The sequence below is a fragment of the Stegodyphus dumicola genome, chromosome 12 (genome assembly GCF_044657685.1).
Source record: "Stegodyphus dumicola isolate Sdum_Otavi_A_Nest chromosome 12, ASM4465768v1".
Lineage (NCBI taxonomy): Eukaryota > Metazoa > Arthropoda > Arachnida > Araneae > Eresidae > Stegodyphus > Stegodyphus dumicola.
The window spans coordinates 73,713,784-73,739,523 of NC_140779.1; the positions used below are offsets into that span (position 1 = coordinate 73,713,784).

Genomic DNA, 25,740 nt, shown 5'->3' on the forward strand with positions numbered 1-25,740 from the left:
AGCTCCAAAAAAAATGGGTTTTCTGTAGCTGGCATGTTGATAGAGCATGATGAACACAATTTTAAAAAAAAAACTAGTAAAGAAAAACAACTGCAGGTTTATAAAATACTGCAAACTTTATTAGAAGAGTGGGATATTTCAGCATTTGAAAATATGTTACAAACAGCAACCAAAACATTACTAAATGACTCTGATACAGCCTTTGGGCAGTATTTCATGAGTTATTATGCAAAACATCACAGCATGGGCATACTAAAGTGTTGGATCAATATAAACATGCATCTAGAAAGGATGCACAAGACTATAAAGTATCTCTACCTTAATGAAAAATAGTTAAACAACTCAACAAGCCTATAACAATACTAATGAATTTTATCAAAGATAAATTGATCGATAGACTAATTATTCTGACAAGGGTAAACTGTGCAACAAGTGACAACATCTATGCAAACAACACAAGATAATCCTAACTGAATTGTATTCAGTTATTCAGAATGAAAGACGTTGAGAAGTTTTATCAAGTAATTGTTCTGAAATCTATCTGGTCGAGCAAAAAGTTAATGATTGTACTTGCCAACTTACTTGTACTGAATCCAATCCATGTATTCACAAATATACTTCTAAATGCGTGGATGCAAGTATAAAATGGAATATGTGCAAGCATATCCATTCTGTATGTCAATACAGAAAAAATAAAAAATGTGATGACCATAATGATTCAGTGGGTGATTTATGTATTGATCATGATGATGACAAACTTACCGAGCAGGATATAATTTCATCAGAATTAGGGGGAAATGCACCTAGCACTTCCAAAACTCTAATGGAAAAAGTTCAGAATATGAATGAAAACATTTTATCTATGACATGTTCGATAAAAACTGATGCTGAGTATCGCACAATAACCGACACTGGATGCAGTCCCTGATCAGAATGACAGCTTTTCTGAACTTGAAACTACTGGTTCTTCTAACAAAAACATTATAAAGTAAGGTGTGACAAAGAAGAAAAAAAACTGAAGTGCCCCAGAGGCATTTATTTCTATAAAAAAAGGGAGGAAAAAAATGCACAAACTTGTGTAAACCCACAAAGAAATTATTACAAATCGCTGCCTTACAGTTACTAAAGTTTGGAGAGTTAAATCTTAACACAGATACAAGGCCAGTATCACAGCAACACAATCTAAAAGACTAAACTTCTTGATACTAGGCTAGTAATATATTATTTATGCTTACAGGTAATCTTTGAATACCCAGTAGTTTCCATTGTAGATTTATGGCCAAAAATTCCTTGCATTAATATGTAGTTCAAATTTTTGTAATAACTCATAATAAATGTTAAAATAAAAGTCTATATCAAGACATTTCATCACTGTATATTATTTTAAATTACTAATTCTTAATACTTTGACTGCTGTGTGCATGAACTGTGTGTGCGTGGTTTGGCCATGGCATCAAGATGATTTTTTTTATTATGCAATGTATATTGTGTTGAAATATTACCTACAGAAAATGAGTTGTATAATTATGTTTAATGCATTTTTTATAATGGGTATCACCGGTGATCTCCGAGGTGCTGTAGATCATTATTGCAATTTATTATTCCTGAAATCAATATAGTAACTATGATATTATTTAAAAATTTATCAGTATCAATATTTACTCTAATTATGTATTTTTACTATTGGTAGCATCACTGGTGGTCCCCAAGGTGCTGTAACCAAGTTGAGTGCCAGCTACTGGTGACCCCCACAGCAATCAACCCAGTTCTTTAAATACAATATAATTATTTTCTAATTTTATTATAATAATTATTTTTGTTGATAAAAGTCATAAATGTTAAAAAGAAATTTAAAAAATACGAATAAACATTGGATTTGCTGAGAAGCTTTACTGCAGTGAAATTTTAGATGAATTCTGAAGATAATATATTCCAAAGGATAAAATCATATCTACATTCCTGACATAACTAAGTTGAATTTTCTAACTAACTATGTGTAATTTCTTTACATCTCATATTTGTAAACAAATGTATACATTACAAGCAACCTTTATTAAGTACATAAAAGGTAAACAGAATTAATAAATTTAATACGAGTAGTATAATATGGCAAGATATAATACAGTCATGTAAAGAAAAATATGTCCTGACGGCGAAACGGCCACAGTGAAATGTTGACAGCTAAAAGTCCTAGACCCAGAGGAACATATTAGAAAGTTTAAAGAAAGACGTTTTGTAGCAAACTTACTCCAGTTCAGGAATTTTTTTAAGTTTTTATCACTAGTACGAGATTTGAATTTTGTTGTACAGTAGAAGTCCAGAAATTCGCAATACTTGAGACCAGAGGTTCTATGGATATTAAGGTTTTGAGGATTTCAGGACAGAAATAGATAAATCATAATATTAGTGTGAAATAAGTAAAACATATTAGATACATTTAATTAAATTACTTCATATATTATTATAATAATGTATTTATATGTTAATTTATTATATGCATTAAATTTTTATTATATACATATACTATATATTCATTTATATTATTGATTACAGGAATATTTAAAAGCATTAAAGAGATATAAAATAAAGTCGTATAAAAATAAGGGATATTAATAAATCATATTTTTTTAACGTATTTAAAACATTTTTCTGGTAGAGGTTTGTTTTAAAACTTTAAGGTGCTCCAGAGTAAGTTTTTTTTATAAACAATATAGAATATCTTGGTCTGTGACACAGCTCTGTTCTAAAAATTTTAGGTATTTATTACCATGTTCCAAACCCTCATTAAAAAATATTTTCTGATCCCTATCAAATTCAGTATTTGTGTTGAAATTGTTTTTTTTTTTTTTTCCCCCCCTTGCTCTGGCAAGTTCAAAACAGAGCCAATGATTTTATCATCGGTCATCTGATATGCCAGTGTTGGCTCATCAGAAACGCATGCATTCAATGATATCTTCTTTTTGCATAGTCTCCTCATTTACTCTTTCTTTTGAATATAAAAGCAGTTCTCTTGCTTTAACTCTGCACTGACCCTAAAACCAGAAAATTCTCTGTCATCACTCTGAGTTTCAATAAGCAGAGAAGATGGCCATACATTGTGCCAAGCATTTAATAATGTTGTGTGGGAAACATAATTCCATGATTCAGCTAACAAATAAATACAGTCTATGATTCTTGATTTTAGTCTTTTCAGACTCTCTAATAGTCTCACTCAACGCAAAATTTATTTTAAAGTCAATTTTCTGCATCCGCAGTTTGACAATATTCATTTCTCAAGAATCATCAGAGATTGTAAAGATTACTTCCCCGCAGTTGACACTATACCAATGATTGCATTTAAATATCAAAGGACCTTAAGCAACTTGCTTACTAACCACCATGAAATAGATGAAACTGCAGAATGACATTGTAAGACACCAATTTACAGCAATTACGTAGATTCTCTACTGGGAACCTGAATATCATACAAAACCATCAACTAAAAACACTAATGAGTTATGGTACAAAATTTAGACCAGTCAGAAACATGACTACAAATTACTGTTACAAGACTTTCGAAAACAACATCAACGAATTTATAGTTAAAGCAAGCTATCAACTGAATTTTCCCATAGATACCTTCTTAAAATGGAAAGCTAAAATTCTTCAACGCATATCCACAGAAATCAGTCACCTCAAATTTAAAAGTACACTGAACTGGTCGCAACTTACATCTGATATTAGTAAATTAAAACAGCTTTTTACTATTACAAAAATAGATAAAGCAACTAATAACTTTAGCATTATATGAAAACAATTCTACACTGAGATTATTCATAAAGAACTTCTCAACGCAACTACTTATCAATCAGCCAACCTTACAGAAACATCTATAATAAACAGGATTAAAACTTTTCATAAGAAACTCAATATTACTTTCAATGCAAACTACAACAGATTTACTAATCTTTATGCGATTCCCAAATTCCATAAAACACCATTAAAATTTAGATTTATAGCTAATGGAACTAATAATTACAAGAAAAATATAGACTATTATTTTTCAATTCAACTTAATAAAATCTGTAAATTTATTTTCAATGATTGTAACACTAATCATTCATAATAACACTCCTGTCATTAATACCATTCATACCATTAACATCCAAAACATTAACTGCTATGATTTTGAAAACTTATATACCTCACTTCCTCTAGAAGAAATCTATACCAGTCTACTTGATCTACCAAAACTTTTCCCTAATATACTCAATATCATGACTCTTGACAAATGGAAAACCTACCTAAAATGCACACTTTTTCATAACTACATCAAGTTTCAAAATCAGCTTTTTAAACAAGTCAGAGGATTGCCAATGGGCTTACATTCCAGCACCTCGATCTGTAATATCTTTTTATTTGTCAAAGAATTTAACTTCCAAAAAAATCTACAACCACAAGAGTTAAATTACTACAAACACACCTACAGATTTATTGATGACCTTATTACAATTAATAATTTTGGTAAAATTAAAAACTCCGACATTTATCCGAATTGTCTTAAACTTAATAAAACTAATAATTCACAAAATAGCATAGACTTTCTAGATCTTCAAATCATTAACTACAAAAAAATTTTACTTTTTGACAAAACAAGAAACTTCAATTTCAATACTAACAAATTAATAAATTGGAACTCCAACATATCCAAAAAAGTAATTAACAATACTATAATTAATCAAATACAACGAATTAAAACTATATGCACAGATACAATAGATTTACAACGCGAAATTTTGATCCTTATCAAAATTCTCAAAAATAATCTAATTCCCTTTCAATTTATCAACCATTGCCTTAAAAGAGCAGGCATTAAATACTCACTCTAAATCATTTAACTGATAGGGATATGATAATTTATTCCTAAACCTGAGAAGGCGGTATAAGTTGGATGACTGTCAGTTGAAAGATTTGTATATAGTGTAATTACTCAATTGTATATATTGTAAAAAGCTAATTGTCTTCAGACATATACTGTTACTAAAAAAATGGGACTATTTCCTGCCTTTAGACTGTCTACTAGCTCTTGGATAGCGAAAATGCCTTTTTCCTTTCTTAAATTCTTAATCATTGCAACACGACAATTAGCCAGAAATTAATTAATTTCCATTCACTAGTATTTTTAAAAAAATCTTAACAGACGGTCTCTCTCAGATAAGAACTCCACAAAATACATCCCTCAAGAATTCCAAGTCCAACCCACTACCATAAATTTCTTCACCCAAGTCTTGCCGACTGATATAATTCAAAGCCCCTACTGCCGCTAAGAATTTTCGGACACCCTACACTTCTGAGTCAGACACAAAGAGAACACACTGCCAACTCCCCCACTAGAAAGAATGTAAGTTACTTAATACCTTTCTGGCCTTTATATCTTCATGTACATTCACTGATCTTATTTATATTATTTTCTATTTTATTTTTATATTATTTTTATGTTCTCATTGATTTGTTTTTGCAAAGTTTGCATTATTTATCTTTTTTATAATCTTCTATGTTTATTTCAACTTTACTTTGATTTCAATTTCATAATGACAATTTCCAATGTTTAATTTCTACAAATAATATAGTACTCAAATACATAAAGATGATAGTGTCGGGGACGATTACTCGAGTTTTACAAGATTTCTCTACAGTAATTGATTTTTACTCCAAATTGAATTGACTAAAATGCTTCATGAGAATCAGTTCTTTGAGTAACAACTATTCGCGGAAATATTTGGCCTGACTAGAATTGCCGGTTTGGCTTTAATTTATAACTCGAGTAAAGACGAAACACTTTCATATTTACGTATTTCTATCAATTATTGATCATTGAACGGGAGTTGGTTTGTTCCCCTTGAAAAGTCAACTAATTTCCGATCAATGACAATAATTATATGTTTTAATTTTTACTTTTACAATTGTAATATTATTCTTCGTGATGATTTAACTCCAGTCCCCGTTAAAACATTATTAACATTTTGCTTTCAAATTACTTCAAAACATCTTTCAAAATATAACTTACCAGTATGGATGCACACTTTTAAAATAATTCTACTTTAATTAAACTTAGGAGATAATATAATCAATTAATCAATACGGTTTAGGAAATAAATTATTATATATATATATATATATATAATCACAAAGTGAAATAGAATGGTCACTTGAAAGAATTTTTTTCAGAAACTGACTTATTTTTACCTCGATACAGATTGGAGGGGAAAAAACTTGTTACCATGATGTCAATAATTTGGTATTTCCGTTATGTGTCATTATTATTCAGTAAGTACTTTTTCTTCGATATTTCATTCTACATGTTGTGTTTTCCGGAAACTGAATGTTTATATTTTGAGAAGCAACGCGGATTTCAGGTCAGTGGATTTTCGTTATTTGACTGTATCATAAATATATCAGTTATGTGTGATGGAAAATATAGAGAAAACATTTAAACTTATATAATAGCTGACTGTAGGAGAAAGACATCAGTTATAATGTTCTTACGGGTAAAGTGCAGAATTGCCCACTTATTTGTTTGGTGCTTTTTCTAAGTCCTGATATATAACATACCAGTTAAGAAAAATGCATGAAATGAAACCTCTCAAAAATAAATTAAAGGTAAGAAATGTATAGCTTCTGTGCCGTTTAGAGACATTTTCAAAAATTTTCCGCTCCCTTCTTACTTAAAAACTATCCAACAAACACTTGTACCCAAACTGATAAGAGATCTGTATTTGGCAGAATGCCAAGAAAAATTCATTCATGCTGAAGGGGAAATACGTCCCTTGAAAAAAATTGCAGAAAAGGCAGGGGTGGGGAGAGGATGGGTCCTTGCTTTTGACCGCATCTGGCATGAAGGCCTCATTTATAAGCTCATACAACTGCATATCCCGAGAGAACTCGTCCTCATCCTGAAGTCATTCCTCGAAAATCGTACTTTCTCAGTTAGACAAGGTGATCATCTTACAAATCCATATCCTATCCTAGGAGGGGTCGCCCAGGGTAGTATCCTAGGACCCACTATCTATATTATTTATGTTTACAATTTTCCTACCTTCCCAGAAGACTGCAACTTGCCTGTTACGCGGATGACACCGCACTTATACAAAAGTCCAGAAAACCTAACAACGCTCTCGTGCAACTCCAAAATAAAATGAACCAGGTAGAGGAATGGTGCAAGAAGTGGAGAGTGAACATTAATGCGGACAAATCCCAAATTCTGCTCATCCGGCGCTACAAGCACCTGGATAACATCTCCACTACTGTTACCCTATTTGGCACACCAATCCCGATTGTAACTCAAGCTAAATATCTCGGAATTACTTTCAATAGAACTTTCACCTGGTCAACGCACATCAATATTACCAGGGGGAAAATCTTCGGTATCATGTGCAATCTTTTTCACCTCCTACCTGAATCTTCAGGTCTTAGCCTAAATAGGAAGAAAAGAATATACACGGCAATCATAAGACCCATCATAACATACGCATCTCCAGTCTGGGCAAATGCCCCAAACAGAACGATATCAAAAAGCTACAAGTTATCCAGAACAAGTTTCTCAGAATCATCACAGGAGCTCCCTATTATATCAGAAATAAAAACCTGCACCGAGACTTAAAAATTGAATACGTGAAAACCTACATCAATAAGCTTAACGAAAATTTCTACAAAAAAGCAAATCAAAATAGCACAGCAGACTTCTCTAATATTTTAAATTATGAAATCATAGAGGATGATTACTACAATAGACCCTTCACCGCCCACACCATTAATATGTTAAATTTGCACACAACTTAAGCAGCATCGACTAGGGTCATTTTCCGAGAGGGTGACCACCTCACATGATCAACCTGACCATTTCAAAGTGTCTCACTTCTATCAACCAGCGCTGCCTCCTGATTCGCCAGCCCATGATCCCGGCTTTCCACCTCCGGACTGTGAATTTCTTTTAGCCACCATCACCGCCACCAGAGGGCGACACACCTGACTGATGTTACTTTCTTCTTTTCCTCCCAGTCATAGCTGCCTCCATGGGATTTATTCTGGTATTCTCATCACCATGCCCATTGTGGAATTACATCAGGTTTACAGGGAAGTACTGCGAATGCAGTAGACCCCCTGTATAAATACTTCTGTATCAAAGTATCAAAGGATGAGTCCTGGAAGATTCATCGAATGGCAGAGAAGAGAGACTATTCAAACTGATGAGAATGTTGATTTGAAAGGGGGAAGAATGTTATTGTTCTGAGATCTCGTTTAGGGTGAATAAGGCATGTAGGTCCGTTCAAGGGAAAGAATGTAAACAAAATAACGTTCCCAAAAAGCAACTGAGTGGTCTTTTATGTGGGAACAGCACCAGTCTATGCACAATGACAAGGCCATCCAAACTATGTACGATGACCATCATAGGAAATATTTTATTTTTAGTGCACCTAAACGCCGCACCCGCTCAAAATTTAAGTTTTAAACACGTAAACGCCGCTGCGTTTCTCCAGGAATTTATGGTTCATACATTTCTTGATCTGGTCCTTATAACAGAACAGTACCAAAATATTTAATGAATAACATTACAAATCAAAGGTAAACTATGTCAAAGTAGTAAGGAGAACCTCTTCTAAACTGTTTTAATTGACAAAAGCTAATGTTTATGGTATCAGAAAGTAGTTTTCCAAGGAGGAAATCGGTGAGAGAAGGCAATGGATGAATGGGCATTGAGCTGAAGATTAGTAAGAAAAGGATAAAAATGGCACTGTTTTGAGCTAAAGAGAAATTATGAATCAGAATAACTCTCGAAATGTGCAGAAGAGAAGACATGTTTCATTGTTTTGAAAGCATTTTCTAGGATTAGTGTATATTTTAGGGTACCCCTTGGATTATTAACAAGTTGTTTCATTTATGGCAACCTGAGTAGTTGAAAACCCTGTTATGACGTGATTGTGGTGAATTTTACTGATCAGAAAATATTTGTAAGGGCTTTTTTATGTGTTGGATGTTGGTTAAGAAGCACATTGCTTATTTTATGCTTTACACCATAAAATGCCTGCTGCTGGTACAATTAACCTGAAGTTTCTTTACACTTTAGAATGATTGGGAAAGAAAACACCAATTGACTGGTGTGTAAATGAAGATTTAAATAGCTTCGTTCACCTCTCGGTAAATTACGCAGAGAGATTTAAGGACCTGGAAACCATTATATCAACACAATGGAAGGTGTGTGGAGTGTAATAAAAATAGATTTTTGAAAGAAATGCCATCGACAGTTCACCAGTATGGAGAATATTTTTCATTTTTACTTTTGTGAATTTATGTGGCGACAGCAATATATAAATTCTAGTTCAGATAATTTTAAGCAGTTTTTAGATGCTGTTAAGGAGAATTATGTATGCCATACACCGAAGACACAATTTCTAAATAAGATAAGCTGATATTTCCTTTTTGTACATAAAGTTAGATAACATATATTTTCTTTTGTATGTCATTTCCATGTTTTATTTTGATTTAAAATGCTTTTTGTTGAAATTATAATTTTTTAAAATTATTATTATGTTTTGAATGTTGTTTTACTTGGAAAAGCGTTGTACGTAAACAGGAATAGCACCAATTTTCACCAAGGGGGGACCCTGCATTTTTCTCAACTTTTGATATTCAAGTTGATAATAAATAAGATGATTGCTCTACTTTAGAACAGAAATTTTTCCAATTCATTTGTCTATTCTGACCATGAGTTTCATTTTTTATATACTCAACTATCCTAAATTTTCACACATCTGGAATTCAGCATTTCTGGAGCTTTTACTGTATGTTGAAGTTTACTGGCAAACTATTTGGCAATAATTTTTCGTCAAGCTAATGCTGTGAAAGACAACAACCATTTTAAAAATGGCAGTGCAGCAATAAATTCATACAAAAGCAATCAATCAGTAAAATTTTAAAAGCAAGAAACATAAGCTATGGCATAAGATTGCTCATTTGATAATTTAGATCTTATTTATCATTTATAAAACATGTAATACAATTGCTTCAAATTACTAGATGTATCACATATGTACACTCAAAATTTATAAATATTTCCACATTTATATGGTTTGAGTCGCTAAACTAAAGAGTTCTGTGAATTTGTAGATGTACAGTATGAAAAAGGTTCTTAAACATAATAACAACCATTTTCTTTTACTACTTCCAAATACTGCAAAATTCTTGAAATCTCCAAAGGACTGAAATCTAATTTTATTTCACAAGAACGCCATGCAGAGATGGTAATGATTGTAGTGAAATGTATTTGTAGTTTGTGCTAAAGCAACTTAAATTATTTAACAAAATATTCTTTATTAAGGAAAGTACAAAAGCAACTGCAACTGATATTGCCAGTGAAAATAAAAACAAAGTTTGATAGTAAATTTATACTTTAAGAAGCAAAACACATTTTAGAATACTAGAAAATAATGAATTATTAATCCTACAAAAGTTTACATTTCATGATAGATGTTTTGCTTACACTGAGCTATAAGACAACAGTTTTGGCAGAGCTGACTCTTTTATTTGTATAAACAACAGTAAATTAACATAGTCTCAAACTAAAACTTCGCAGATTTCTATTTTTTGAAGAATTAATAATTTCAAAAACTTTTTGGTTAGCCAATTATAAAATGCATGTTTATGGATACATGTTTTCAGTCATTTCATTGAAAAATACACTTCATTGCTCAGTTCTATTCGAATAATAGAATACATTTCCAAGCATGCCAAACACATCCACACCAGTCCAAAGAGTATTCTCAATAATGAACATGATATGGTTTGCAGGAAGAGGTAAAATGGCTGAACCAAAGGTAAAAGTTTTAGTAAGCTGCAAAATTAATAGTGAACAAAAACTGCAGTGAACTTTTTGATGCCATTAAAAATGACAAAGAATATTTAAGAAAACTTCACACTGGTGAAATATACTAATAAATACTACTGAATGAGGTATGCTGAATCACCAGGAATTTATTTTAACTCATTGCTGCTTTTTGTTAACAACTTGTTTACTATAGTAGTACCTATAAAGTGTATGCTTTTTGGATTACTACTAAGGTAAGATAATGTAATCAAGAATACAAAAAGAAAGGACCGACCACCATATGTTATTTTGCTGAATGCCTGTTAAAAGATGAACTTTTATGATAATGAGGTTAAATTAATTATGTTAAACTCTCAAGAATTATTTGCCAAGATCTTTTATGATACCTGTAAATATTAAACAAAGAAATTGTAAAATGAGGTTAAATTAATTGATTATGTCAAAGTACTGAAGAGTTATTTGCTTAGGATGAGACATGCCTTTAAGAAAAGCATGAATTACAAAAAAAAATTATGATAACGGTAAATATAAGATGAAATATCAAACAAAAATACATTTGGAAATAAACGTAAAATACGGTTAACTGATTATTGCATGTTACAAAAACCTACAGCATTAATTTCACACATTTCGCAACGCTTCCCTTACGAAGCGCAGAAATCTGAATTCATCGCCCAGCCAAACATGCATAGAAGTTCTTGGGCCAAGCAACGAGGGTTACCATGCTGAAAATATGCCTACTGCGCATGCGTGAAGCAACTTAATGCTAGGGCAAGACGCTACTTAGCTTTATGAGAATCTTAGAAGAGAAATTTGTACTCTGTAATCATGTACTGCCATCTCTCAGTTGTTCTGGGGTTAAATTGGTAGGATGCTTTTCCAAATAGAATAAACTACAACAAATCTCTTAAATATATGTCTGATTTCTTAATATATATATATATACAGTCAAAAGTCGTTAATCTGGACTCGTCGGGACTTTGGCGATTCCGGATTATCGATTTTTCCGGATTACAGATCATCAGTTTAAATCTCGTAAGATGGCATGCAGAAATTCTAAAATTAAAAATATGAAACTGTAATTTATGAAATAAAAAACAATTATGATCTAAAGGGTATCAAAATTTACAAAAAAAAAAAAGCTTAATATTTATTTGTTAACTTTATTAAACATTTCTTTCAATGTAAGTTGTTTAAGTTGCTTCGTTTTATGTGATAATACTTTCTCTTTAATTCTATAAACAGACATAATTTCTTGTTCAGTTACAAAGTTCCGCTGTTCAAGTCCCGTTAATTGCTGTGCCAAGAATACCGACTAACTTGTCAATCAAAATTTTTTCGTTTTCACTAACCTCTCTGTCACTTTCTTCATGCCTTTATCCATTTTTTGCAGCAATTCCACTTTTTGTTTGTTGGACATCAAAACATACTTTCGTTTTGTAGATCCTTTGGAAGTTCCAGCATCGGAAATTCTATTTGACATAATCGAAAGTTCAAGTTTACTTTTATAAAATTGCTCTTACAGTCTGCAAAAAATAATAAGTGGGATCCAATTTGAAGATTAAGGAACAACGCAATCATTAACATTAACTGAAATAGATAATTAGATAATTTTAACTTACACCGTCCGTTATACATTAAACGCGCAGGCGAAAATGTATTCTGCACTTGCGCACACGCATATGCGCAGTAGTCAAGGTCTTATGCGAACGCGTAAAACGCCTGTGCCAACGCGGCGCATGCGCAGAAAGTTTTTAGCTTTGAGGTCCGGATTATAGATAATTTCGGATTATGGGTGTCCGAATTAACGACTTTTGACTGTATGTTATTTTATTGTAATAATTATTTATTTGTAGGCCTTTGTAAAATGAGTCACTTTAAAAAAAGAAAAGTTGATTTGGAGTGCAGAAATTTCAGTGAAGCATGGACAGTAAAATACCTTTTTACAAACATTGATAAGAAAGCAATTTGTTTAGTTTGCCAGGAAACAATTGCTGTTTTCAAGGAATACAATTTAAACAGGCATTTTAAATCAAAACATCCAAAATATGCATCACTTTCTTTAAAAGAACTTCAAAATGCAGCAGAAAACTTGACAAAAAACTTGAATAAGCAACAAAATATTTGTACCAAACGAAGTAATATCAAGAAATCTACCACAACAGCAAGTTATGCTGTTGCAAAACACAAAATTGCTAAGTTCTGTAACATTTTTACTGAAGCAGAATTTGTTAAACAATGCATGATACAAGTGTCGGAGATATGCTGTCCTGAAAAAAAAAAACATATTTTTGAAAATGTAAGCCTTTCGAGAAGAACAATAGTACGACGGATCGAAAATATTGCAGAAAATTTACTTGACCAACTAAGAATAAAAATTGCTGATTTTACATATGGCTTTAGATGAGTCCTGCGATATTACTGACACAAGTCAGTTATTAATATTATTAACAAGAATGTGAAATTAGCGAGGAACTTCTTAGTGTGAATCCAATGAAAGATACAACTACCGGTGAAGACTTCTTTATAGCTGTTGAAGAGTGTTTAGTTAAAGTAAATTTAACTTGGAACAAAATAGCAAGCATCACTACGGATGGCTGTCCTAGTTTAACAGTGACAAATGTGGGTTTACTAAAATGAATCAGTGACAAAGTAAAAGAGTTGCAGCCAGAACAGGATATATTATTTTTATACTGCATTATTCATCAAGAAGTGTTATATAGAAAAGTCTTGAAATTGAATCACATCGTTACTGTTGTGACAAAAGTTACGAATTTTATCCGGGGACGTGCCTTAAATCATCGACAGTTTGTTGAATTTTTGAAAGAAATTGAAAGCGACTTTTACGAAATTGCTTATTACACTGAAGTGTGTGGCTTAGCATCGGTAAAGTTTTGGACAGGTTTCAATATTTACTTGATGAAATAGTATCCTTCTTGTCGTAACAAAAAACAAAAAAACAAAACAAAAAAAAAAAAACTACATGATTTTCCTGAATTGCAAAATGAAGCATGGCTAAACAATTTCTCGTTTGCAGTAGATATTGCAAAATATTTGAATGAACTAAATATAAATCTACAAGGAAAAAACCAATTCGCTGTCAATATGCACTCAAACGTCAAAGCATTTATGATAAAACTCAGTTCATTTGCTAAAAACTTTAATAAGAAATTACTAAATCATTTTCCTTCAGTACAATCACAACGAGAATCATTGAAAAATACCGATTTTCTTAAATATAGTACAACACAAGACCTGAATTCTGAATTCCAAAGAAGATTTCAAAATTTCAAAGCTATTGAAAAACCTTTATCATTAATTAGTCAACCTTTCAATTTTGACATGCAAGAAGCTCCTGTTGAAATTCAACTAGAACTAATTGACTTACAGTCAAATAATTTACTAAAAGAAAATTTTCACTCAAACGAGTTGAGTGTTTTCTACGGTGCTTTGAATACAGAACATTTCAAACATTTTTTGAACTGTGTTAAAAAATACCTAGTTTTATTTGGTTCGACATGTATTTGTGAAAGAACTTTTTCATTAATGATTTACACGAAAAATAAATATCGATCGCAAATTACTGACAAAAATCTACACTCGGTATTAAGGATTCCTACAAGTGATTTGGATCCAAATTTTGAAGAAATATCAAATGAACATTCCAAATTTCCCGTTTCGCATTAACTAAAACTATTCTATTTTAACGTTTGATGTTTGTTTTTCCTTTTTATAATTTTATTTACTATTATATTTACAAAATGTAATATAAATATAAAAATGTAATAACTATGATCAAAACAAAATAATTTGTATCATTAAGATATAAATAAATATCAAAATAAAATCTTTCATTAATTGATTTATTTAATGATCATTAATTTAATGTAATGGATCATATTTCTTTAAAAATTATGTGACATATTTTACTGGGCACAAATTGTTCGCATATACACCTAAGTAAGACAATTTATTATTACTATTATCTTTTATTAACTGTCAAATTTCTCTGTCCAAATGCTTTAAATTTTAAAGTTTAAAATTTTTAAAGTTTTAAATTTTAAAGTTTAAAATGATACTTATAGTCTTTTTGTCAAAAAAAATTTCTTGGGCAGGGAAAAAACTCCACCCAAAACATTCATGTGTGCACAGCGTACGCGGTATAGCCCTCTGGCCTGGGAGACATTTTGAAAATTTCATTTTGGCCCGCGCTTAAAAGTATTTGCCCACCCCTGCTTTAGATCATAATTGCTCTTTATTTCATAAATTACAGTTTCATATTTTTAATTGCATAATTTCTACATGCCATCTTACCAGATTTAAATTGATGATCTATAATCCAGAATCGCAGAAGTCCCGACGAGTCCAGATTACGGACTTTGTACTGTAGCACTGGTTAATGGAGCGTAACTGATGAAAAGTCTAACAGCCCTATACAAGCTAATTAGTTCAGTCTGTTACTGTTATCTTATTATCATGTATTTGTTTCATTCAGTATACCAAATATTAAGATTTCCTTCCCTGGAATGTGCATGATAGGCTGCTGAAGATACCGAAGCTGGTTCTGTGGCACACAGCTTTAAATTGCTAAAGATGGCTAGTAAATGGGAACAATACCTGGTGATTTATTATATTATAATTTTTTGGTGCTCCCCTTATTTTTACCTCTTCCTCTATTTTCAGCATAAATTTTTTAACATGCACTTTCACTGTAAAAGAAATTAAAAAAACTCATGAGCTTTTTAGCAAAAAGCCATGCCTGGAGACTAATGGATTGCTTTTGCTTCATTTCTCAGTAAATCTATAAGGTCTACCCAAAAATTCTGTCCATTTGGGTAGTGGAAGAAAATATACTTTTAAAAATGTCTGGTCCTTAAAAATAAAGAACTCAAACAATAACTGGCAGACATCAGCTTCAGTTCTGAATTTTATCCCCTTCAAATATTTGCAAGGAGAAAAACAAGTGATAACTGGACAGTGCTAGATCTGGGGGAATATGGTGAATATGGTAAAATTTTCCAACCTAGATATGTGATTTTGGACAAGTCACCAAAGCTGCATGTGGTTTGGCATTATCATGATGCAGTATAATATGCTTCTTATTGAGTTCGGCAGTCTCGTTTCTTTGACTCTTTGTTCAAGTCGTTCATTTGCTCACTTTAATTTTAGCTTTACTTTAGGTTTCAAATCTCATAATGTACAGAACATCCTCCTATGTAGGTTCAAACTTGGTTTAGAGAAGGAGAATCAAGTTGGAGGATGCTCTTTTCTAATGATGTTTTCGTAGGCAAGCCACTTATTATCCCCATGTTTCATCATGTTATCCACTTATCCCCAGGCTGTTTTTGTTCTTAGTAAACAGAGATATGCATATGACTTGATCATACAAATTTTTTTCACTTATGAATCGAAATAGTTTGTCGAGCTGACTTAAGCCTTTTTGCAATCTTAGATACTGTCAAAAAATAATAACATGAGACATTTTTGTTTTAGTTAATTTAGAAGAGCAGATGTTAATAAATTTAATGATAAAGATGGATATGTCTCAAATGAACACCTGCATGTTAGGGTGGAGCGAAAAAAACTTTTTCTTTTAAAGTTCATATTGCCCGAATCATTAAATAAGCTAGAACCAAATAGAATAACCAAATGAGCTAGAACAAATTGTGTTCAAATTTCAGCCCAAAATACTGACATTTTGAGGTTCCATGCCTCAAGTGAATACAGTAGAAGTTCAGAAATCCGCAAAGCTTGGGACCAGAGGTTATGCGGATTTCAGGATAGAAAAGATAAATCATAATATTCCGACTAAAAGTGCGAAATGAATAAGGCGTATTAGATACATTTAATGCACCTGTCTCCATCTTTTGCAGAATTTGCACTTTTTGCATTACTGTCAATGCAACGTGTTTACGTTTTTCAACATAGCAAACAGTAAAATCATGAGTGCATTTCTTATCTGTAATTGTATTAACCCCTTCGCGCCGACTGCCACGTCTACGTGCCGGCAACAAACACACTCACTTCGCAGCCAACACGCCGACTGTCACGTATTTGTGCCAGTGTCCTGGAATGTTTTAAAAACTATAATTTCTGCCACAAGATGGCACTGTATGTCCATATGGTTTCAGATACATGTACATTAGACCTTCTACTCGAAATGAGAGAAGCATGACTCACATACATGTGTTTTTGATTATATAAACAAAAGGGGAATAAATGTTTCCGAATGGCGTGATTTATGACGTCTCTTTAAATCGCACTTTATTCGCACGTGGTAGTTGTTTACTGTAAGTAGAGAAGTTTTATTTGCGCTAAAGCGTTGGGTATTTCAGTTTGCAGTTCAGTTTTTAGAAAAAAATTACATCTTGTTAGACGTGAATTCTTTCTGTTTCTACCGTTGCAATGTCGAAGCGTCAAAAATGTTTAACAGAGCCTGAAATAGCAGAAATGATGCAAAATATTTCAGATATTGATTCTGAAAGATAAACTGAAAGACATTTTCCAAAACTTTGTTCAGAAGAGACTGATAAGAAAATGAGACGACGATGCTTCGTTTGTTCACATTCCCGGAAAAATCCTCCAAAACGGCAAATGAGTTATTACGAGTGCAAGGAATGTAACGTAGGACTGTGTGTAGATCCCTGTTTTCAAATTTTTCATACGTAAAGAGAATTTTAAGTAATATATTTAGTTTTCAGATGTATAATGTTAAAAGTCATAAAATGGTGAGTAATGAAAATAAAATGTGTAAAATATGCATTTAAACAAAAAATAAGGTAATTAAAGTATATAGTATAAAAAATCTATAAAGCATAAGCCGTTTAAATACTCTATAGAGCATTATTAAACAATGCGTTGATACTTCAGAAATTTCATGGATTTAGGCTTAATAGCAAAAAAGCCTCCGGCCCTGGACAGACGCTCGCGTAAGACACTGCCTGCCTCCGCGATAAGCGCACGTTTGAGCTACCCGGTGCAAAGGGGTTAAAAAAGGCTGAAATTTAAAATATTCTTAATTTATCCACAAAATACCCGGATTAAAAAAAAGGCAGCACTAAATAATCTCGTGAAATAACAAAGCTCGGAAAATACAACAACGTGAATCGTGAACTTGAAAGAAGAGTTGAGTGAATCGTCTGCTTTCTTACTTCGATGCAGATTAGAAGGGAAAAACTTTTATCATGATGTCAACAATTTGGTATTTCCGTTATGATTCTTCATTATTCGGTAATCATGACGTCATTATTCAGTAAGTATTTTTTCTTCGATATTTCATACTCAATGTTGTGGTTTCTGGAACCTATAAACCGAATGTTTATATTTTGAGAGGCAATGAGAATTTCAGGAGTTGGCAGATTTTCGGTATTTGACTATCTTTACTGACTTTTTTAACATTTTTTTTGGCTTTTTTTTGTGAATTTCTTTGTCAAAAACGCCATTATTAGTGTGAGAAATTGCTTTACACACAAAAATGTCAAAATTTAATGCAAAAACTATGCTTCTGGATTCCAGAAAGAGTTCTAATCAGACTATTGGCTCTAGCTTGAGGTAAGCAATCATATGGCTTCCATGATCTTTCAATGACTTTTTATCATTTATTTAGTTAGTTGTTTGGTGTGCTTTGTCAGTACTGCTTATCATTCATTGTTTATGTTGGATTAAGATGGGATCAACTAGAACAGCATATTTTTGAGATCTTTATTGGTCATAACCTGCATTGAATAGTATGCTTGTTGCACACAAATGAACTGCCTCTTCATCATCTTTTCCAGAAGATTGATGAAAATACATCTGTATCCTTACAGTTTTCTGGAACAATAGGAAAATCCCTGAAAACATCTGAATCACTTTCTTTGATAGGTGATGTCCCTATTCCAGTTGATCTATGTGAAATTCATAAAAAAGACCTCAGTATTGACCAACCTCAGTGATGAAGACATAAGATTGATAGAGGCGGTTCTCAGTTTGAAATAAAAAGCTCCCTTATCATGCTCAAGTTGCAGAAAGGCATGCGAGACTGGTGACAAAAGTGTCATTGGCATGTGATGCAGAAGCCAAGGATAAATTCATATGCAGTCAACTTAAGTCCCAGAAAGAACTTACAAGTTTGACACATAGACTAATTTCTGCGGTTCTCTTGTGGAACCTGAAGATGAGGAGCCATTAAGCTAAAACTTTGTAATGGCATTTTTATATCAATTACGAACATATGTTGTGTCAAGAAACAATATTGTAAAAAAAAATCATTAAAAATATTGCTAAAAAATAGTTTGATATTTTCAATAACATTAACATTGATATTTTTTTGTTGTTGTTGGTTACCTCATGTGGAACCTGAAGATGACAAGCAACTAAGATGAACATTTTTTTATGTTTTTTCCCCCATCAAACAAAACCATTTTTTGTATCAAGAAATTATAAAATTTTAATTTTTTTTTTCCTTTTTCACTACACCCTACTGCAATGTATGCATAATAATGCATAATTCATTATAAATAATAATCTTTTTCATTTCAAAATGATACAGAAGAACTTGGAATTATTCTGGAATTAAAAAACTTTAGTTAACAAGAGTTATTCATTACAACATACAACCAAACTCTATAAAGATTTTTAAAATACACTACTTATTTATGAAGGGTTATTTATACACTTTTGCAGTAGCATAACAGTTACATTTTTGAACATAAGAGAGAACAATTCACTAAGGTCTCAAGAAAAATATTACATTGATAGAATTTTATTATATATGAGGTGGTAAAACATCTTGCATGGCAAAGATTACAGTCCTTTAAAAAAAAAAAAGAAGAGAAAAAAATGAGAATTTTTGTTTAGTGTGCTTTATACAATTATTCAATACTCTCAATCTATAATTATTTAACTTCTCTGATATCTTGAGAAAAAAATCCCAGTTTTACCTCACTTTAACAGAAAAAAATAGATTCCCTAATTTTCTGTAAACATTTTGCATTTCCTTGTCTTTTACAAGATTTTCTAAGTTAGTGGGAACAATGCTCTGATATTCTGAAAAAAAAAAAAAAAAAAAAAAAGAAGAAGTTAATATTTTTTATGACTTTCTATGCTTTTTCTGGTAAATAAGAACCCTTCAAGAACATTTTTAGCATATACAGTCAAAAGTCGTTAATCCGGACTCGTCGGGACTTCGGCGATTCCGGATTATCGATTTTTCCGGATTATAGATCATCAGTTTAAATCTCGTAAGATGGCATGCAGAAATTCCAAAATTAAAAATATGAAACCGTAATTTATGAAATAAAGAACAATTATGATCTAAAGGGTATCAAAATTTGCAAAAAGAAAAAGCTTAATATTTATTTGTTTACTTTATTAAACATTTCTTTCAATGTAAGTTGTTTAAGTTTTGCTTCGTTTCATGTGATAATACTTTCTCTTTAATTCTATTAAACAGACATAATTTCTTGTTCAGTTACAAAGTTCCGCCGTTCAAGTCCTATAATTGCTGTGTCAAGAACACCGACTAATTTGTCAATCGAAATTTTTTTGTTTTCAATAACCTCTGTCACTTTTCTTCGCTATCGGAAGCGAATTATAATGACGAGGAACTTGTTTTAAATCATATCAAAGACGGAACATATCGAGATGAAATACTACATTTGGTAAGGAATTACAAGCCAAATAAAATAAAAACATCTGCGCTGAAGATAAGGATAGTGCTGACAAATCAACTTCCAATTCATTACGCGCCCGCCGCCGAGCAGCGTCAAAATGATAAACAGATTTCGGATTTCAAAACATACTTTCGCTTTAGATCCTTTACATATTAACAAATATATATCGGAAATTCTATTTGATATAATCGAAAGTTTAAGCTTACTTTTATAAAATTGCTCTTAAAGTCTGCAAAAAATAATAAGCCGGATGCAATTCGAAAATTAAGGAACAACGCAATCATCAACATTAACTGAAATAGATAATTATTTAGCTTATACGTCCATTATACATAAAATGCGCACGCGAAAACGTATTCTGCACTTGCGCACACTCATATGCGCAGTCGTAAAAGGTCTTACGCGCACGCGTGAACGCCTCTGCGCATGTGTCAACGCGGCGCATGCGCAGAAAGTTTTTAGTTTTGATGTCCGGATTATAGATCATTCCGAATTATGGGTGTCCGAATTAACGACTTTTGACTGTACTAAAGTTTTGAAGACTAATAATAAATTCAGGTTATTGCATATTGTTACGAATTTGGTATTTAAAAAACTAATATTAGTTCAATTATAAATGAAATGGTTTTATTTCTTGCACAGTGCAGCGCGTGACAAATATTAAAAGAAAGCTAAGCCGGAAAATTGAAAATACAAGAACGCATTCATTAAATAAATAAATATCTCTTTTTGATTTCGAGAAAGTACTGGAAAATTCTAGCGCATGATTTTTAAAATCTTATGAAAGGAGGAAAACATCTCAGTTCGTAGTTAGTTGCTTAGTTTGTTGTTGTTTAGAAAACTGCTCTTGTTGATTGTAGCGAATTCGCGGATAACCTTTTTTAGCTGTTTTGAATTACATTCTATTGGACATTTGAGTAGTTAAAAGATAACTACTGTGAGATATTGTAATACTGCATGATAATTTGAGAAAATTTAAGCATTTTTGTTGTGATAATAATAAATTTTTGTTCATTTTTCATCGGACTTGTGCATTCATTTCATAACGAACCCGTACGCACGCAACAATATTATTTAAACAAAATGACATAACAGATGTTAAAAGAAACAACAGAGATTAATAATAAATTCAGATTATTACTTATTAGTTAAAAAAAATGACATATTTACTAACGAATGTTAAAAGAAACAGCAGTTTGAAAGGATTTACAGGTATTAATTTAAAATTATGCAAAAAAAGCGACCTTAGATTGCTGTAGATATTAAAAAACTATTGATTTCAAGAGCAATCTGACATGGGTCCTCTTTTTTAGGAGCAAATAATTTCCTAAGTGTTGAAGAGGCAACTACCATATTACAGAAATCAATGCATGAAGCAAAAAGGAAGCAATATTTATAATTTGCAGTTCATTAAAGGTTGTGTGATTAAGAAATTGTGTTTAGGCTATTAAGAAAAATCCTAAATTCATAACTTAAAACAGACTTACAATGAGCAGAAAAAACTAATAATACCCAAATATTACTAATTTAAATATTACTCGTTAATATTACTAATTTAAATGAAATAACCAGATCCATAAAAAACCTGTTTTTTTTTTATGATCAATAAAATCATACTCTGCATAAATACAGTCAAAAGTCTTTAATCCGGACTCATCGGGACTTCGGCGATTCCGGTTTAGCGATTTTTCCGGATTATACATCATCAGTTTAAATAGGTAAGATGGCATGCAGAAATTATAAAATTAAAAATATGAAACTGTAATACAAAAAAAAGCTTAATATTTATTTGTTTACTTTATTAAACATATTATGCGCATGCGCATACGGGCATGCATAAAAGTATTACGCGCCTGCGTAAATGCCTATGCGCATGCGTGAACGCATTATGCGTTGACGCATGCGCAGAAAGTTTGTAGCTTTGAGGTCCAGATTATGGATGTCTGAATTAACGACTTTTGACTGTAGTAATTATTATCACTTTAAATATAGCAATTAAACAAATTTATGAAGAATATTAAAAAAAAAAATCTTTCAAAAGATACTTACTTACCTCCCATTATGTAGAATGTATTCCACAAATGAAAAATTTGTCAGAAGTTCTGTAAATATAATATATAAATTAGGACATTTGGAAATATATATGATATTCTTTTCCATTAATTCAATTATGAGTTGTAAGAAAACTTGTAAATTTAAATTTAGCCTAGTTTTAGAATTATACGGGAAAAGGGTATCAAAATGATCTAAAGGGTATCAAAATTTACAAAAAGAAAAAGCTTAATATTTATTTGTTTACTTAATTAACATTTCTTTCATTGCAAGTTGTTTAGGCTAATTTTTGGAATATGGTAACAGGTAGTTTGGCGACATTTTGGTAACACGATAAATGTTACTAGCTAGGACTTTAGCAGTGTACATGGATAAAGTCAAGAGTGTGCACAATGCCATTTTTGTGCAATTCTGGGATATTTTTTAAAGTGAAAATAGGTCGACGTGTACATGGATGATACCGTGTATGTGCAATTCTTAAAAACGCGGCAAGCAGTGGGTGATTCTGCACTTTCTCCCAATTTCGCACTTAATATTCGTCATGATTAAGCACTTTTGTTCCATATAAGTTCTAGCATAAGCGTAATTCGGCTAGCAGATTGTTGGAAAAAAATGTTGAGTTAAAAAAAAAAAAAAAATGCCTTTACTCCATGATAACAAACTGGCGTCCAAAACAAAACTAGCAGGTTGCTGTACCAGCGTTGGTCGCCAAATTTTCGCCAAAAAATCGCCAAGTTACCATAATCCAAAGATTAACCGTTGTTTAAGTTGCTTCGTTTTTTGTGCTAATACTTTCTCTTTAATTCTCTCTTCTATAAACAGACATAATTTCTTGATCAGTTACAAAGTTAAAATCCTGTAATTGCTGTGTCAAGAATACCGACTAACTTGTCAGTCGAAATGTTTTCGTTTTCAATAACGATAACATTCAATAACATTTCATTTTCATTCTCTGTCACTTTCTTCACTATCGGAAGTGCGCATGTGTCAACACTTTACTGGCTTTATGTGCATGCATAAGTTTGTGGTTCTGAGGTTCGGATTATAGATCATTCCGGACTTTATATTGTTGTACGCAATCTATCGCTTTTAGTTTTTTATAATTATCATGAGTAAAGAATGCCTATGCTGGGCTGATTAGGATACAAGGTCATACTCCGTTGCATTGGCAATGTTAAGCTACATTAAAAAAAACAGCCTTTTTTAGGGGCCCACCTACTTTTGTTTCATAAAACTGGAAATAACTCAAATTTAATGGAATTAAAAATTCATTAGTTATTAAAATAATAAACATTTTAATTAATGTATTCTCAATTCTTTGCACTTATTTTCATACTAAAAAATAACATTTTAGTGGTGAGAACTGAGAGATAAATAATCAACTAAAAATTAGTATTTTGCAAACTACGCCATTACCAAAAAGTTCAAAATTCAAGTAAAAAACTCACAGAATCTAATAACAATATGCAGTATAGAAGTAAAAAATTTTCAGATTTTGCTCATTGACAAAAAAGTGAAAATTCAGACTCTGAAAAGCCTTAATTAATATTCAATTTCTGAAAATCAAAATTTAGAATAATGAATTACGGGTACTCTTCTGTTATCAGACCACATACAGAAATGTATATATGTATGTATATGCATATATAAACACATTTCTAAATCCGATCCCGATAATAGAAGAGATTCCGAAATATGTATTGCATAATTTATCTTTTAATTTGCCTTCAATCATTAAATATACTAACCCAGTTACTCTATATAAAGCTCCAAGTTTTGTATCTTTACAGCAAGTTAAATTATATTTCACCCCTTAACTACCGCAGGTGTATATATGTGCACTACTCAAGGTATATATATATATAACACGTCCTTCCGAATCACTTGCATCATCCTATCATTTGCTTCGTGCTGCTACCAGTAAAATTATTCACCAAGCTTTGGAATGCAATACCACAATGACCTTCACAGAATATGCAAAGGAGGATACTATTTCAAAGGAAGCAGTAGACAAGGGTATGTTTCCGAAACGGTGAAAGTAATGACTGCCCAGTTATTGGTCGTGTTCCTGATCGAGTAAAACATACTTTTTTTATTGTGTGTTTTCCCTTTTCGTTTACTGTTTGTAGTAGGTGCCCTTTTTTACGAATATGTACGACAGTGAAATAGACGATTACTTTCCATCATCTTCAGGATCGGACACCTCGTAATATATTATGTCAGATGAAGAGGATTACAACTATTCTCCGAAAGATGCTCGAAATTAGGTACGACTTGGTATGAAAAACTTGCCTATGCTGCCTTTACACTTTCCATTTAGATACACACTGAAACCTGATATTACACTTTAATGGTTTAAAAAAAATTGATCGAAGCTCCATTCTGGAGGATCTTTTCATTATACAAACATCGTTTTTATTATACTTACATCTTTTTTTATTATACTTTTACTCTAAACATTAAATTTTGCATTCTCATTTTTTTTTTATTCTTTATTTTGTGAAAGTAAACAGGTTTCAGGCAGAAAAACTTGGACTTATTTTTCCCCCAATACATCGCATAAATAGGCACGCCTGTGTAAAAAGACGGTGGCACTGGGGAGTGAATCTTGGACGTTTTCTGCAGCACTTAAGAGGTTAAGCAATTATTTTTCTCACCTTTTCTTGCACATTTGATAATTCAGCATCACCACAGTGGCAAACTTGCCTGATTATAAACCTTTATTGCATATACTTAACGAAATTAATTTTGATGACAATACAGAAGTGGATGATAAAAGTCAATCTTTGATGACAATACAGAAGTGGATGATAAAAGTCAATCATAAGGAGATAGTTGCAGTTGATTTTTTTTTCCAAATTACAGTTTTTAACTTGCAAATATTTTTAATTTATAATAAGGAAACAGGCCAATTGAACACTTTTTATTTCTTGACAAAACAATTCCTGATACAAATATATAGAACTTAACGGATGAAATTTGTGCTCTTCTTGATCACTACTGCTCCAATTTACATTTCTGTAGTCTGACAGCAGGACAGAGAAGATACGCGATTTCAGCATGAATCAGTTTTTATACATTTTGATCTGTTGCTAAAGATTCAGTTTGCAAATTTAGCATTATTATTAACTGAAGCATTATATAAATGTCTGTGTCATTGATATTACATATGAA

The 25,740-nt window shown here is 31.7% G+C and overlaps 1 protein-coding gene across 2 annotated transcripts in view; it reads right to left on the reverse strand.

Moving 5' to 3' along the window:
- Window positions 1-25,740, reverse strand: part of LOC118185747 (uncharacterized) — a 39,679-nt gene that overhangs the window by 12,983 nt on the left and 956 nt on the right. For both annotated transcript variants that reach the window (XM_035355650.2, XM_035355651.2), the window contains exon 2: window positions 22,568-22,616. In XM_035355650.2, the coding sequence (XP_035211541.1) occupies window positions 22,568-22,574 (7 nt within the window). In that variant the 5' untranslated portion in view covers window positions 22,575-22,616. The remainder of the gene's footprint in view (window positions 1-22,567; window positions 22,617-25,740) is intronic.